The sequence below is a fragment of the Myxine glutinosa genome, chromosome 7 (assembly GCF_964187855.1).
Source record: "Myxine glutinosa chromosome 7, kmMyxGlut1.1, whole genome shotgun sequence".
Lineage (NCBI taxonomy): Eukaryota > Metazoa > Chordata > Myxini > Myxiniformes > Myxinidae > Myxine > Myxine glutinosa.
In genome coordinates, this window is record NC_136267.1 from 35,547,187 (window position 1) to 35,563,247 (window position 16,061).

Consider the following 16,061-nt stretch of genomic DNA (forward strand, 5'->3'; position numbering starts at 1 on the left):
AAAGGGATGGCTGGGATTTGGCTGAGATGGCACAAGAGGGTGTTTTGGCTGTGAAATGAAATGGGGGCCTCAACCCCGATGTTGAAGGAAAAGTTGAGTCTCATCCCCAAAGACCAGCTCAAAGGTTCATTGAATCGTTTTATTAAAAATCATCTATTTATAGCGCAAACTATCATAATGTGCACACTGATAGGAGAGACGAACATGATGCTAACCCGACATCACAGCTCACTCCACTGACAGTCTCAAAAATCTGTTCTTATATACCTTCATGTTTTGAATAGGTGGGAGGGGAAGAACAAACACACGTGAACCCATCCCCCACAGGTCACGTAGGCAAGACCATTCATTCGGAGGGAACACATCCATCCCCCTAAGATCACAATTAAAAAGACAGACCTTTCAAGTTACATCTGTGACATTCCAAAGAGATATGTGGATTACCTCCAGAGAACTTAACAATGCCTTACTCAATCTTAATTTGACCCTTGGATAGCAATTTACAAAAAACAACGTTTTCTCCATACCGCCCAACGAGTTAATGTGACCTCCACTGTAAAGGAAAGATATGCAGATTTGCAAAACAACAGTCAGAATAAGTTGCATTCAAAAGCTGATTAACTTTCAGAGTTTACAATGGTCAATTTGACCTCCAGGAGTCACAGAGGGCATACAAGCCTTTGCAAATAGTTTCAAGAATGTAGAGAATTGTTCATGCAGCTTAGACAAGCAAATATTGGTGCCACTCAGAGTCTGAGAGCTTAATATTAATGTCCTTCAAAATAATTCATTTTGAAACATTCATTCGCTATAAATATACATGTTTATATCGTTACGTTTGTAGGAGGGATACAATGATTACCTTACAGCCAGGTAGTGTATAGATTAGTGTGCTCCGACTGTCGTGAAGAAGAAGAAACCTCAATGAATCATGAGTAGGAAATTTGTGTAGACCGGATGTCGTGTTAGTGTATCTTCGTCCCCATGAGGAGTGGGGTTTGTTAATTAGCGAGGGATTATGGGTAATTAATCCCCTGTATATAATTGCCTCTGTAATCTTTTCCTGTGTTCGTTATGACACCGCACTACAGACACCAAGTAAGAAATCGGCCATGAACCACACTAATTAAAAACCAACCGGAAACCAGGCATGAAGCATTACCGTGGATAGCACAAACTTGGTGAGCACACAGGACAGGCAGGGCCATGAACCACGCTCCGAAGAGCTTGGCACCACTCAGAGTCTGAGACATCATAGGGATTTGATTGGCACAAGGAGTTGGCCTTGACACAATTTCATCCAAGAATTTCATTCCTCATTTCATCCAAGTGCAATATTTCTTTCTTGAGTCGGTGAGAAATAAAATAATTTCGTCAGGGTGCCAGCGATAATTCGCCTACTCTCTCTCCTTCTCAGAAAACACCGTAGAATAATTATTTTGCTTATAATTTCTCCCACACCGACATCGAGCCAGTCCAAAGGTAGAGCAGTCAGTGTGGCGAGAGGAGAGAACGAGGGCATACACCTGAAAGAGGGGCAAAATCTGTTCAGAGAAAAGGACCAGGTTACTCAGGCACAGCAAAGGGGAAAAGAGTGGAAAAGGCAGATGCTGATGGGCAGAAAGACAAAGGAGAGCAGCAGAATAAGGGAGAGGAGGAGGGTGAAGATGATGAACAGCAGCGTAGGCTGTAAGAATATTTAACCAACAAAATAGCAGAGATAAATTTGATAAAATTCAGAGAGGAGACCAAATTTCCATCGCAGACAACAATAAACGGGCAGATACCTTAGTGAGGCAAACCAACTATTCAATTATAAAAAAATATTTCAGAATCATCCACCTTGAAGGAAATCAGTATCGTGCGTTTTGCAGCCGCACTATTCATTCAAGAAAAAGTAACGGACAAACAACACCACAAGAAGAAAAAGCCAAACTCTACAAATCGAAGCCAAATTCCACCACAGAGATTTGGGATAAAAAGACAGCAATTAATACAACAGCTAAGCAAAGGAAACAGAAACCGAAAACTAAAAAAGAGAATCCAAAGAATAAAAAACAAATACAAAATAGAAGACAAATACCTCGAGTGTTTTGGTGTTTAAAAAACAAACTCAAAATGGAAACTTGAACAGGACTCGGAAGAGCGCATACCTCCAGGATGAACAGTTTACGTTTTGTATGTACTGATAGGCCGGATCTGAATTCAAACCAGAACCAAAATCGAATTGGCTTGTTCTTGTCACCTAACCAACTCGTCCACCATCCACAACATCCACCGTTCTTGTCCACCGTTCGTGGCATAATCCGTCCACAACTTTGAGATATCATGCTACATCTTGATAGATCTCGCGAGATCACGGCGAGGTCACGTCTTTTCGAAGCTGCTCCATGCGCTCACGCTCTTGAAGCTAAGTGATCTTTCACAATCGTGTTTTTGTCGAGACTGTATCTATCTTTCGGTGTGTGTACCTAAAGCGTATCTTTTGGAAAATTTTCGGTGCTAATTTTTCGTACATGTATACACAATCGTCGGTTAATGGTATCGAGTATTCTGCGGCCTAGTACTCGTAGGCTTAGACTACCGTACCGTCTCCGACCTTGTGGTTTTGTTTTTCTCTCAGCGATTCGTCGAATGCGCTGAAATTATTTTCGTTCTCTGTTTCGTCCCAGTCGTTCACCCCGTACCTCCTTGTTTAATATCTCTACTCACAAAAAAAAAAAAAAAAAACCCCAAAAAAATATTTCCTTCCCAGGTCTTATTCATTTATTTGTTGTTCTTTTTGTTCGTTCGTTCTTCGTTCGCAATCACGCGGTTAGAAATGTATAATCTCTCCCCTGAACAACTATTTTCTCTCATATATTATAACACCCTTTTCTTCTTTTCCTACAAAAGGATGCTTTCGTCTTGCTCACCAAATCTATTCATTCCAAAAAATATATATAATACCATCTCTTACAGTTCCTCCTTTCTACATTCCCTAAACTATCCAGAACTCCACCCCTCCTCCTGTCCTCCAACGTATTTTTGACTCGAAGGTCTCAAACTCATTTTGCAAAAAATGTTCGTTTCCCATGAATCGTACACTTTTCAAAATCCAATCTCACCCCTCCCCTCCAAATCCTCCCCATCACCCATCCCTTTCAAATCTCCCCCCTTGCCCCTTCCCTCCCCTCCCTCCTAAACTCCCCCCACACCCCTCCCCTCCGAGACTCTCCCTCGCTCCTCCCCTCCTAGACTCCCCTCTCACCCCTCCTCCTCAAAGCATCCTCCCTGCTTCTTCCCCCTTCCAACTTTCACCTTCATCTCCCCAAACCTTCTGCCTCGCTCTTCCCCCTCCTCAAATAACACCTCACTGTGCCTCACCCAATCTCCATCAAACCTTTTGTCCGCCCCATTCTTCCCTTTCTTCAAGCTATTCTGAAATCTCTGAAATCTCTGACACACCTTCAACAGCTCTCCCTACCTCTTCCTCCTCTTCCACATGTTACCCTACCCCTCCCACCCCCCCCCCCCCTGTTCTGGACCCGATGCTCCCCCTTCCTCTTCATTAACGGTATGGAACTCAAACATCCGGGGCCTTCGCTCAAACTTGACTGACCTCTCCATACAGGTTGCTTCTGACAAACCAGATGTGATCTGCTTAACAGAAACTTTCCTCCTTCATGATGTCTCTGATGCCTTGGTATCTCTCCCAGGTTACTCCCTCCTCCGGTATGATAGACCTGAGCCTCGTCCTGGAGGTGGGGTTGCTATCTTTATAAAAAACTCTCTTCCTCACTCGCCCTCCACTGCCCTCTCTCCACCTCACCCCCAGGAATACCTTTGGCTACGGCTTCCCCTTCGCTCCCACCTTTTGTTCATAGGTGTGTTGTACCGTCCACCAAACAGCGATGACTCCATCTACATCTCAGTGTCTGATAATATGGACCAACTTCTATCTACCCATCCCAACACTCTCTTCCTCATATGTGGTGATTTCAATTGTCACCATGCCAGTTGGCTGGGTGTGGGTACCTCTCTCACCAGCCATGGCTCTTCAGCAAAGGACTTCTGCAACTCACTGGGACTGACACAATCTGTCAATTTCCCGACCCGGATCTCAGTCAACGGAGCATCTTCTCTTCTGGATTTGGTTATGACAAACTTCCCTGAAAATGTCTGCTGCTCTTCTTCTGCTCCAATCGGCTCATCTGATCATGTGCTTGTCAAAGTGGACATCTCTCTGACCATTCTCAGAGAGCCTCCTCAGCGTCGACGAGTCTGGCATTTCACTCAGGCCAACTGGCACGGTCTTCAAGCAGCCATCAATCATCTGGACTGGTCTCCCATCTCCACCGCCTCTGACATCAACTCATCCTGGGAATTCTTTCAAAGTAAATTGCTCTCTCTCTCATGCACAGATTTATCCCATCTCGTCTTCAGTTGTCATACCCTTCCTCCCGTCCATGGTACACGGAATCTTGTGGTGAGACTGTTGCCCTGAAACAACTTGCTTTCATCTCCTGGAAAGCAAATCCAACGGAAGGAAATCTCATTTCCTTCCACAAAGCCCGGAACCAAGTGTGTGTCCACCCTCAGGAGAGCCAGGAAACAATCTCTCACCATTCTCAAGACCGAACTCTCTTATCTGTCTCCCTCTTCCAAATCCTGGTGACATCTGGTCAAATCTGTTTCTGGTGTTTGGTCCCTCTCCATCCCCTCCCTCACCTCAAACGGCTTAACGGCTGATTCCGCACGTGAAAAAGCTGAATGCCCCAACTCTGTGTTTGCCTCTAAATCTTGTGTCCCAAACCCATCCCTCTCTGTACCCACCGTACCCAGTCGTACCCAGCTGCTCCTGGACTATGTGTCCTTTCCTCCTGACAAGGTGGAAAAGTTTCTGTCAACCCTCGACTCTGATTCTGCAACTGGTCCTGACGGCATCAGCCCACGGGTCCTAAAATCATGTTCTTCTGCTCTTTCACTCCCTCTTTCTGTTCTCTTCACTGTCTCTTTTGCTCAAGGTCATCTGCCATCTGCTTGGAAATCAGCCAACATCACCGCTTTGCACAAAAAAGGTGCAAAAACAGATCCCAGCAACCAGCACCAATCAGCCTTCTCCCATTTATCAGCAAAGTCATGGAATCTATCATTGCTTCAGATATTAAATCTTTCCTCTTCTCCAATGGCTTGATCTCTGATCATCAATTTGGTTTCAAACCTGGTCACTCTACTCTGGACATGCTGCTTCTGCTTTCTCAACAATGGATGGAGGTCCTCAACGCCAAACAGGAAATTAGAGCTGTCTCCCTTGACATTTCACATGCCTTCGATACGGTCTGGCACCCTGCTCTGCTCACCAAACTCTCCTCCTTTGGTATCCATGGAAATCTCCACGCATGGCTGGCGGACTTCCTCTCTGGTCGTAGTCAACGTGTGGCCCTGAATGGGTTTCTCTCATCTCCTCTTCCTGTTCAGGCTGGAGTTCCCCAAGGTAGTGTTCTGGGCCCTGTGCTTTTTCTGGTCTTCATCAATGATCTCTCTGACTCTCTTGAAAATCCTCTCTATCTCTTTGCTGACGACTCTACTCTCTGTCGCTCCATTCCTCATCCCTCAGATCGGCAGTCTGCAGCCTCCTCACTCTCTGCAGACCTGGACAAAATCACAGACTGGTCAAACAAGTGGAACATGTCTTTCAATCCTGACAAATCTCACACTCTTACAATGTCTCTCCGAAAGGACCGACTGGACAACCCTCCCATCTACTTTCTCAACAATCCTCTCCAAGAAGTTCTGTCGCTCAAGCTTTTGGGTCTCACTATCTGCCATGATCTTTCTTGGGAAAACCACATTTCCAAGCTGGCCTCCAAAGCCAGTCGCCGACTGGGCATCCTCCGTCGTGCGAAGTCCTTCCTTGGCACACCTGAGCTCCTCACCACATACAAGGCTTTCATCCGCAGCTCAATGGAATACTGTTCCCCCCTCTGGGCTGGTGCTCCTGCCCCACACCTTGCTCGGCTTCACGCTGTTGAGGCCAAAGCTTTCAGAATCATTGGAATCTCCTGCGATGTAGTCAACACCGAGGGCCTTTCACTCACTCACCGCAGGCAGGTTGGTGGTCTTTCTGTCTTCTACCGACTCCTCTCCGGCCTTGCTCCCCCAGCTCTCTCTGTGCTCTGTCCCCCCAATATTCCTTCAGGTCGCACAAGATCTGTCTGCAACCCTCTTATGGTTAAACTGCCAAAGTCTAGGCTCTCTGCTCACCTTCACTCTTTCATTCCCCTTTTCTCCCACCTCTGGAACAAACTCCCCCACTCCCTTCAATCCCACTCCTCCCTCCAGGTCTTTAAAACAGCTGTTCACCACCATCTCCTATCTTCCCCCATCGAAAACCTTGATCTTTTCTACCCCCCGGTAATTCACCCCAGAGTCCTTGCAGTGTTCATATGTTTTATTCCTCTCCCACCTCCCCCCAAGTCCTCCCGATGTCCCTGCTCTCAAATGTTGTGTTTGTGTCCTTCCCCCTCTTCCCCCTCTCTTTTGTGTCCTTCCCCCTCTCTCCCCCTCTCTTTTGTGTCCTTCCCCCTTGTTTTTTGTGTTTTGTGTGTCGGTTTGTCTTTTTGTGTGATTAATGTTAGCTCTTTCACGAGCCTCGATCTTGTATACAAAAAAAAAAAAAAAAAATCGTTTTTGGCCCTGTTAATGGTGAAGAAACACTTGAAAAAATTATCTCATCGATATCCGAATTCAAATCTTCACCAAAATAAAATCAATTCGTCCTTATCACACCGCCAGGTTTCAGTCACACCACCAAGCAGTCCACCAAGTTTCATCCAAATCTGTCCAAAACTTTCCAAGATATCCTACCATATATCCTTTTTGTCCCCATCTCCTAATGGTGAGAAATCATGAAATATTCTAGTATCTGGATATAGATTTTCACCAAAATCTAATCATTTGGTGCTTGTTACATTCCCAACCTCTCCCAAAAAAAACAAAAAACAAAAAACAACAACTGGAGGCAGTCTGTAATTCGGTAACGATCCTGAAAAGGGCCCTCAGAACAAAACTCTGAGAACAACAAAAAATACAACAGTTTGGTCCATGAACTGTGATCCCTTCCTGAAGAGAAGGTGGATACCTTAAGTTCTGGGAGGACTCAGTTCGGCCTTCGGAAAACCACAATGGAGATCACAACCAATAACACTAACTAACTAACTAACTAACACACACACACACACACACACACACACACACACACACACACACACACACACACACACACACACACACACACACACACACACACCTTTCCCTTACTCGTCAATGCCTCATCTTTCCATTCTCTCCTCTGTCCTTCCTGCTTTTTTCTCATCTCAATTTCAGTTTGTGAAGACATTTCAACAATGCAGCCCAAAAATCCAATGGCAATTGGCAAAGGCGCTAACCACGATTCATTTTTGCTGCTTCACCTTCTGCTGCGACTTTGTCCTGCTGCTTCATGGGAATGTCCCGTGCATTTCCAAGAAACTTGGACTTCAATTTGGCATAGATTTCCGAGGCGGTGCTCATCACCTCTTCACTGGCTTTGTAACGGCGAACCTGTAAGATGAACAGCAGTGGAACATCAATTACACTGACACACAACTTTATCCAGATAACCTTTTTAATACATTAGGACACCAAAAATTGCAGTTTCTTTGTCAAAGACAAAGTGTTACGTGCTCTTCCCCAAACCCCGGTCACGGTGTACCTCCGAGCCCCGAGAGGAGTCACGGCAGAAAGATGTGTTATTCTGTATGTCAAAGATCAATGGTGAAGCCACACCAATTGTTACCAACAAACAAATATTGTATTAAGATCACACAAGAATAACAGCACAACAACAATAGTAATCAATTGTACAACCAATATATATTTCCAATGATGGTACCATCAGGTTTGTACAAGATAACTCACTGTGCTCCAAGTGAGCGAAAAGAAGAAGATTCCCAAAGTCTCTTTCCCGGCTTCAAACCAAAGTTGATTCCGGCTTCAAGCCAAAGTCGATCCACTCCAGTGATCGCCCGTACGATGTTGTATCGAGACCAGAATCCCGTTCGGATGACAGTCGCAGTCCCGCTGCCAAAGGCGCCCTCAAGGCAACTGGGAAATCACACCCTCGGGTATGGACGTTCCACGGCTCCAAATCGGCGAACCGCAGATTTCGCACTCAAAAGCCGCGTTACACACGCACACCAGATTAACGTCTGAATGTGGTGAAAATGGTTGAAGCGAGATGAAAAACCTTGAGCGAAGCGCAAGTCCTGCGCGAGGTAAAATGGCCGACGGCCCGTTCTCGTGGCGTAACGGCAATCCAACGATTCTCTTCGGAATCGACCGCAAAACTTGTCACGCAGCTTTATCTGTCACAGCGATGACAACTCTGTCGCAGGAATCCCTTTCCCGGGAAACCCAAAGTTCAGTCGTGACTCTCGTTCGCCAACGTTCGCTCCAGACCTCGAAGCAGCTCGGCTTCTTGTCCGACTCACTTGCTCCGCCTTCTCTTCCTCTTCCTCTTCGTCGTCATCCGGTTCCAGTTTCATTGAAAACATTAACTTTTTTACCTTTTGAAAATAGTAATATCTATTTCCCTTAAACGACAACAATAATACTACATGGAATCAAAAATGTTTATAGTGGATGAAAACCACAAAAACGGAAGTGACGAATCCGTAACAAAAGTATTAAACAAACAACACCCAAATATTAAGAGATGCACAAAAACGAAAAATACTCGAACACAAAGCTCATTAGGCTCAAAAACAATCCAATACAAAGGCAGTAAAATATATGTTACTGCAGGCAATACAAGCATTTAAGAACAAAAACATCAGCTAGTTATATCTACCACTTTGATGCATTCTCGGACTTTACCTTTTTTAGTGTGTCAATAACCTGCTGGTTCTTCTGCAGGAGCTGTGCAGTCAGTGTTAGAGACCCGAGCTCCTGGAGGGATTGTACACACCGTTGCACATCCTGTTGACAAACAAGCACAATATTGCTGGGATTATATTTCACATGTTGGCCAAGGACTCCTACAAATTTCACAAAGCGTGGGTCGGATTCCTTTGAACGTACTCTTCACTCCTTGCCAGAAAAATTCAACACCTTCACGATAGCTACAGATTCTTATTGTTCAGCAACCTTCATCTCATTTTGGGTTTATAATTAACCAGGCATTTTTACCCATCGCTTAACTGATGGATTTAATCAAGAGATGGCATGTTGTACTTCACAAACATTCTGCTCTGTTCACCTATCATTTGCCCAAGATAATCATCGATACAGTTCCCAATAGAAAGACTACACCCCATTTCAATTTTTTCACCTTTTGTTGCCTCATAATCTGGAATTAAAATGCATTTAATCAGACTTTTTCCACCTTTATTTACACATCATAACCCACAACTTCCAAGTGAAAAACAAATTCTACAAATTTCAGAAAATTTATTTAAGATACAAAACTAGAATATCTTGGTTGGATGCGTCCACTCCCCTTGTAATATCAATTAAAATTAAAAAAAATTATAGTGGCCTTATCCGAATCCGGATCTTCACCAAAATCTAATCATTTCGTCCTTGTTACATACACTACCTCTGCCAAATTTCGTCCGAATCCGTCCACATCTTTGTGAGATATCTTGTTCACAAACAAATGGACAAACAGACAGACAGACAGGGGTGAAAACATAACCTCCATCTATCTTTGGTGGCGGAGGTAATTAGCTCAGGTGTAACCAATCACCTTCAAAATCACACATCAAGTTAATTGGCCTCCACCTGTGTTAAATTGTAGTGATTGTGATTATTTCAGAATAAAATCAGCTGTTCCTGTAGGTTTCCTCTGCTGGGTAGTGCATTTCACAGCAAGGACTCAACTGCGAGCACCAAGGAGCTATCAAAAGACCTCTGGGATAAAGTGTTGGAAAGGCACAGATCAGGGGATGGGTATAAAAATATTTCAAAGGCCTTGACTATCCCTTGGAGCACAGTGAAGACAATCATAAAGAAGTGGAAGGTTTATGGTTCCACCAAGACCCTGCCTTGATCAGGCCGTCCCTCCAAACTGGATGACCAAGCAAGAATGAGACTGATCAGAGAGGCCACCAAGAGGCCAATGGAAACTTTGAAAGAGATACAGACATTTAGGGCAAAGACTGGTCACGGTGTGCATGTGACAACAATATCCCAAGCACTCCACAAGTCTCGCCTGTACGGTCGAGTGGTAATAAGGAAGCCATTACTCAAAAAAGCCTACCTGTTTGTCTTGTTTGAGGCATTCAAAAAAAAAAACACTGGAGATTCTGAAGCCATGTGGCAAAACGTTTTGTGGTCTGACGAAACCAAGATGTAGCTTTTTGGCCTAAACGCAAAACATTACGTTTGGCGCAACCCCAACAGCACATCACCTTAAAAACACCATCCCTACTGTGAAGCATGGTGGTGGCAGCATCATGTTATGGAGATGTCTTTCATCAGCATGGACTGAGGCACTTATCAGGATAGAAGGGAAAATGGTTGGTGCAAAATAAAGAAAAATCCGAGAGGAAAACCTGCTGCCCTCTGCAAGAAACCTGAAATTGGGACTGAAGTTCACCTTTCAGCATGACAACGATCCAAAGCACACAGCCAAAGCTACTGCACTGGAGTGGCTAAGGAACAAAAAGATAAATGTTCTTGAGTGGCCCAGTCACAGCCCCGACCTAAATCCAATCCAAAATCTGTGGCACGATTTGAAGATTGCTGTCTATCAACACTCCCCACGCAACTTGACTGAGTTTATAAAGTTTTGTACAGAAGAATGGGAAAATATTGTCCAATCAAAGTGTGCAAAGTTGGTAGAGACCTATCCTAACAGACTCACAGCTGTAATTGCTGTCAAAGGTGCTTCCACCAAGTATTAACTCAGGGGGGTGGACACTCATCCAACCAATAAATTATAGTTTGGTATTTTTGGTTTACTTTCGAAAATTTGTAAAAATTGTTTTTCACTTGGTAATTGTGGGTTACAACGTGTAAATAAAGGTGGGAAAAGTCTGATTTGATGCATTTTAATTCCAGGCTAAAAGGCAACAAAAGGTGAAAATTTGAAAGGGGTATAGACATTATATAGGCACTGTATATTTTGGAAGTCAGCGAACATTAACATCTTGCTACTTACAGTAACGTGAAAAAGTAAGTACACTCCATGTAAAGTTTTGACTTTCTCAACATATTTCAACATACAGCTATTTGATTTTCATTTCAACAATATTGATAGATAAAGGTGATATAATATAACAAATATCATGAAACATTTACATTTTGGAGTCCATTGTATAATTTAAATAAACATAAATGGAAATTTCGCATGTGGAAAAAGTAAGTACACCCCTACATTTATCACCACTTCAAATACTTAAATTAGAATCAGGTGCACCAGCTCAGGTGCAAATGATTAGATCATCGTTAGAGAGGATCTTGGAGGAACCTGTCTTATTAAAACCTCAGACATTTAGCTTGGTTTGCTCTTTGTTGTTGAAGTGTGCGGCGTCACCATGCCGAGATCAAAAGAGCTCTCTGGGGCCTTCAGAAAGAAGGTTGTAGATGCCTTCGAGTCTGGGAAGGGATTTAAAAAGATCTCCAAACAATTTGAAATCAATCATTCGACTGTCGGGATGATCATCTACAAGGGGAGAAGATTCCAAACAACTGCCAACTTGTTCAGGCCAGGCCGCCCCACCAAGTTCAGCCCGAGAGCAGACCGCAAGATGCTGAAAGAAGTCTCTAAGAACCCCAGAATGTCATCACGGGACCTACAGGTAGCTCTTGCCACTGTTGATGTCAAAGTGCACGAGTCTACCATCAGAAAGAGGCTGCACAAATTTGATCTACATGGGAGATGTGCCAGGAGGAAACCTTTGCTGTCCACAAAGAACATCAGGGCAAGACTAAAGTTTGCCAATGAACACAGAGGCAAAGACCAGCACTTCTGGAACAATGTGCTCTGGACAGATGAGTCAAAGGCAGAGCTATTTGGCCACAGTACCAGAAGACATGTTTGGCGAAAACCAAAGACACCATTTGACCACAAGAACCTGATACCAACTGTAAAGCATGGTGGTGGAAATATTATGGTTTGGGGCAGCTTTGCTGCATCAGGGCCTGGGCAGCTCACCATCATAGGATCCACTATGAATTCTTCATTGTACCAGAGGGTGCTTGAGGATAATGTGAGGCCATCTGTCGGAAAGTTGAAGCTCAACCGAAGGTGGACCTTGCAACATGACAATGACCCTAAACATACCAGTAAATCCAACAAGGAATGGCTGAAAAGAAAGAAATAGAGGGTTCTGGAATGGCCAAGTCAAAGCCCGGATCTAAATCCCATCGAGATGTTGTGGGGGGATTTGAAACGAGCTGTGCATGCAAGAAACCCCTCAGACATCGCACAGCTGAAAGAATTCCGCATGGAGTGGGCAAAAATTTCTCCCAGTCGATGTCAGAGACTGGTAGACAGTTACAAGAAATGCCTACTTGAGGTTGTTTCTGCCAAAGGGGATATACCACCTATAAGAGCCAAGTGTGTTCTTACTTTTTTCACATGTGAAATTTGCATTCATGTTTATTTAAATTATACAATGGACGACAAAATGTAAATGTTTCATGATATTTGATATATTATATCACCTTTATCTATCAATATTGTTGAAATGAAGATCAAATAGCTGTATGTTGAAATATGTTGAAAAAGTCAAAACTTTACATAGGGTGTACTTACTTTTTCACGTGACTGTATATACTAGGGCATGCCCGTACTATATATATATCTAAAATTATATCCCCCCCCTCTATTTACATGAAATGGTTTGGTCCAAAGCGAACGGCTTGCGAGTGGTGACAATCCCCCCCCTCTATTTACATGAAATGGTTTGGTCCAAAGCGAACGGCTTCCGGAGTTTGGTAAAGAAATCGCCATCGCGTGCACAAACGCGCAGGAAAGCGAATGAATCGCAAATTCGTTTTTATTAGTTTTAAAACATAGTTTAACGCCAACATAGTTTGCAAACGTGAAATAAATGAATACGCTCTCAAATGTGCCATCCGAGGCAGAGTGTGTCCGCCACGTTCGGCACACGCGATAGTTCGCTGCTCTCTGATTGGTTGAATCGTTTTTTGGACATAGCTCGGTAAGTAATTGTCCGATTAATATGAAACCTTGAAAAGGCACATCCTCGGGTCCCCAGCAATATACCTGGCAAGTTAAAAGTATATCGGACCCGTGGTTGTCGAGAAACAGCGGTCACAGACAAACGTACAAACAGAGATTACTGGAATTATAGATAGACTAGGGCATGCCCGTACTATATATATGCCCGTACTATATATCTATCTAAAATTATATCCCCCCCCCCCTCTATTTACATGAAATGGTTTGGTCCATTCGCAACGCCAAAGCGAACGGCGAACGGCTTGCGAGTACAGTGACAATCCCCCCCCCTCTATTTACATGAAATGGTTTCGTCCATTCGCAACGACCACAGAACCCCCCCCTCTATTTACATGGAATGGTTTGGTCCATTCGCAACGCCGGCACACACGATCGTTCGCTGCTCTCTGATTGGTTGAATCGTTTTTTGGACATAGCTCGGTAAGTAATTGTCCGATTAATATGAAACCTTGAAAAGGCACATCCTCGGGTCCCCAGCAATATACCTGGCAAGTTAAAAGTATATCGGACCCGTGGTTGTCGAGAAACAGCGGTCACAGACAGACAAACGTACAAACGTACAGACAGAGATTACTGGAATTATAGATAGATGAAGAGAGCAAAAATCATTTCCGCTTTGTTGCGAAGCTGTGTTGGATGCTTTGGTTTGAATCACCGCTTGAAATAAGTGAAATGAAACATTTCGAAAATTTTGAATTTTTCTCGCTCAGATTTCAACATCATTGTAATGCATATTATCAAATTGTTTAAACCTTCTTTGCACAAGATGATTTGTAATAACGGATACCACAAGGTGGCGCTATACAATACACATCTTTTTTATATATAATGGAGCAAGTGTTTGTATGTATGTAATATGTATGCATGTAGGTATGTATGAATGTATGTATGTCCACTCTTCACCCATTGGTTGGACAGCTGACCTGACTCCACCCACAAATGTAACCTGAAACACTTAACCGAAAGTACCCAGAGGACCCAAAAGCCATCCCACGTGCAACCCCCTCTCCCCTTCTCAACACCCAGAGGACCTATAAGACCGCAAAGACCCAGAGGACCCAAAATACCCCAAGGACCCTAAATAACCCATAGACCCAAAATACCCCAAAAGACCCCGAGGACCCAGAGGAACTAAAAGACCCCAAAGACTAAAAAGACTGAAAAGACCCCGAAGGCCCAATGGACCCCAAAGACCCAAAATACCTAAAAGACCTCAAAGACTGAAAAGACCCAATGGACCCCAAAGACCCAAAATACCCCCAAAGACCTGAAAGACTCTGAAGACCCAAAATACCCCAAAGACTGAAAATATCCCAAAGACCCTTAACAACCAAGAGCACCCAAAAGACCCTGAAGACCAAAAATACTCCAAGGACCCTAAAAGACCCAAAACACCCTGAAGACTTAAAAGATTGAAAAGACCCAATGGACCCCAAAGACCCAAAATACCCTGAAGACCAAAAAGACCCCGAATACCCAAAAGACCCCGAATACCCAAAAGACCCCAAAGACTGAAAATATTCCAAAGACCCTCAACAACCCTGAAGACCCAAAAGACCCTTAAAAATCCCAAAGACCCAAGAGAACCAAAAGACCCTGAAGACCAAAATTACCCTGAAGATCCGTAAAAGACCCCAAAGACCCAAGACAACCAAAAGACCCAGAATACCCTTAAAGACCCCAAAGACCCAAAATACCCCAAAGACCCTTAAAGACCCAAAATACCGTGAATACCCCAAAGACCCTTAAAACCCCGAAGATTAAAGAGAACCGAAAGACCCTGAAGACGCTTAAAGAACAAAAAGACCCAGAGGACCAAAAACGCCCCGAAGACCCAAATATTCCACACATGGCTTGCTGACTTCCTCTCTAGTCGTAGTCAACGTGTGGCTCTCAATGTATTTCTCTCATCTCCCCTTCCTGATCAGGCTGGAGTTCCCAAAAGCAGTGTTCTGGGCCCTGTGCTTTTTCTGGTCTTCATCAATGATCTCTCCGAATCTCTGGCAAATTCTATCTCTTTGCTGATGACTCCACTCTCTGCCGCTCCATTCCTCATCCCTCAGATCAGCAGTCTGCAGCCTCCTCACTCTCTGCAGACCTGGACAAAATCACAGACTGGTCAAACAAGTGGAACATGCCTTTCAATCATGACAAATATCACACTCTTACTATGTCTATCCGAAAAGACCGACTGGACGACCCTCCCATCTACTTTCTCAACAATCCTCTCCAAGAAGTTCTGTCACTCAAGCTTTTGGGTCTCACTATCTACCATGTCGGAATCTTTCGGTATCCTTCCTGAGAAAACCACATTTCCAAGCTGGCCTCCAAAGCCAGTCGCCGACTGGGCATCCTCCGTCGTGTGAAGTCCTTCCTTGGCACACCTGAGCTCCTCACCACATACAAGGCTTTCATCCACAGCTCAATGGAGTACTGCTCTCCCCTCTGGGCCGGTGCTCCTGCCTCACACCTTGCTCGTCTTCACGCTGTTGAAACCAAAGCGTTCAGAATCATTGGAATCTCCCACGATGAAGCTATCTCCGAGGGCCTTTCACTTAGTCACCGCAGGCAGGTTGGTGATCTTTCCGTCTTCTACCAACTCCTCTCCGGCCTTGCTCCCCCAGCCCTCTCTGGGCTCTGTCCCCCAAATATTCCTACAGGTCGCACAAGATCTGCCTGCAACCCTCTTATGGTTAAACTGCCGAAATCAAGACTCTCTGCTCACCTTCACTCCTCTTTTCTCCCACCTCTGGAACAAACTCCCCCACTCCCTTCAATCCCACTCCTCCCTCCAGGTCTTTAAAACAGCTGTTCACCACCATCTCTT

At 44.3% G+C, this 16,061-nt stretch overlaps 1 protein-coding gene across 1 annotated transcript in view; it reads right to left on the bottom strand.

The window, feature by feature from the left end:
* Positions 1–16,061, bottom strand: part of LOC137412501 (uncharacterized) — a 163,080-nt gene that overhangs the window by 12,163 nt on the left and 134,856 nt on the right. The window contains exons 13-14 of the mRNA XM_068097815.2: positions 8,899–9,000; positions 7,455–7,584 (exon numbers count right to left, since the gene is read on the bottom strand). Of these exons, the coding sequence (XP_067953916.1) occupies positions 7,455–7,584; positions 8,899–9,000 (232 nt within the window). The remainder of the gene's footprint in view (positions 1–7,454; positions 7,585–8,898; positions 9,001–16,061) is intronic.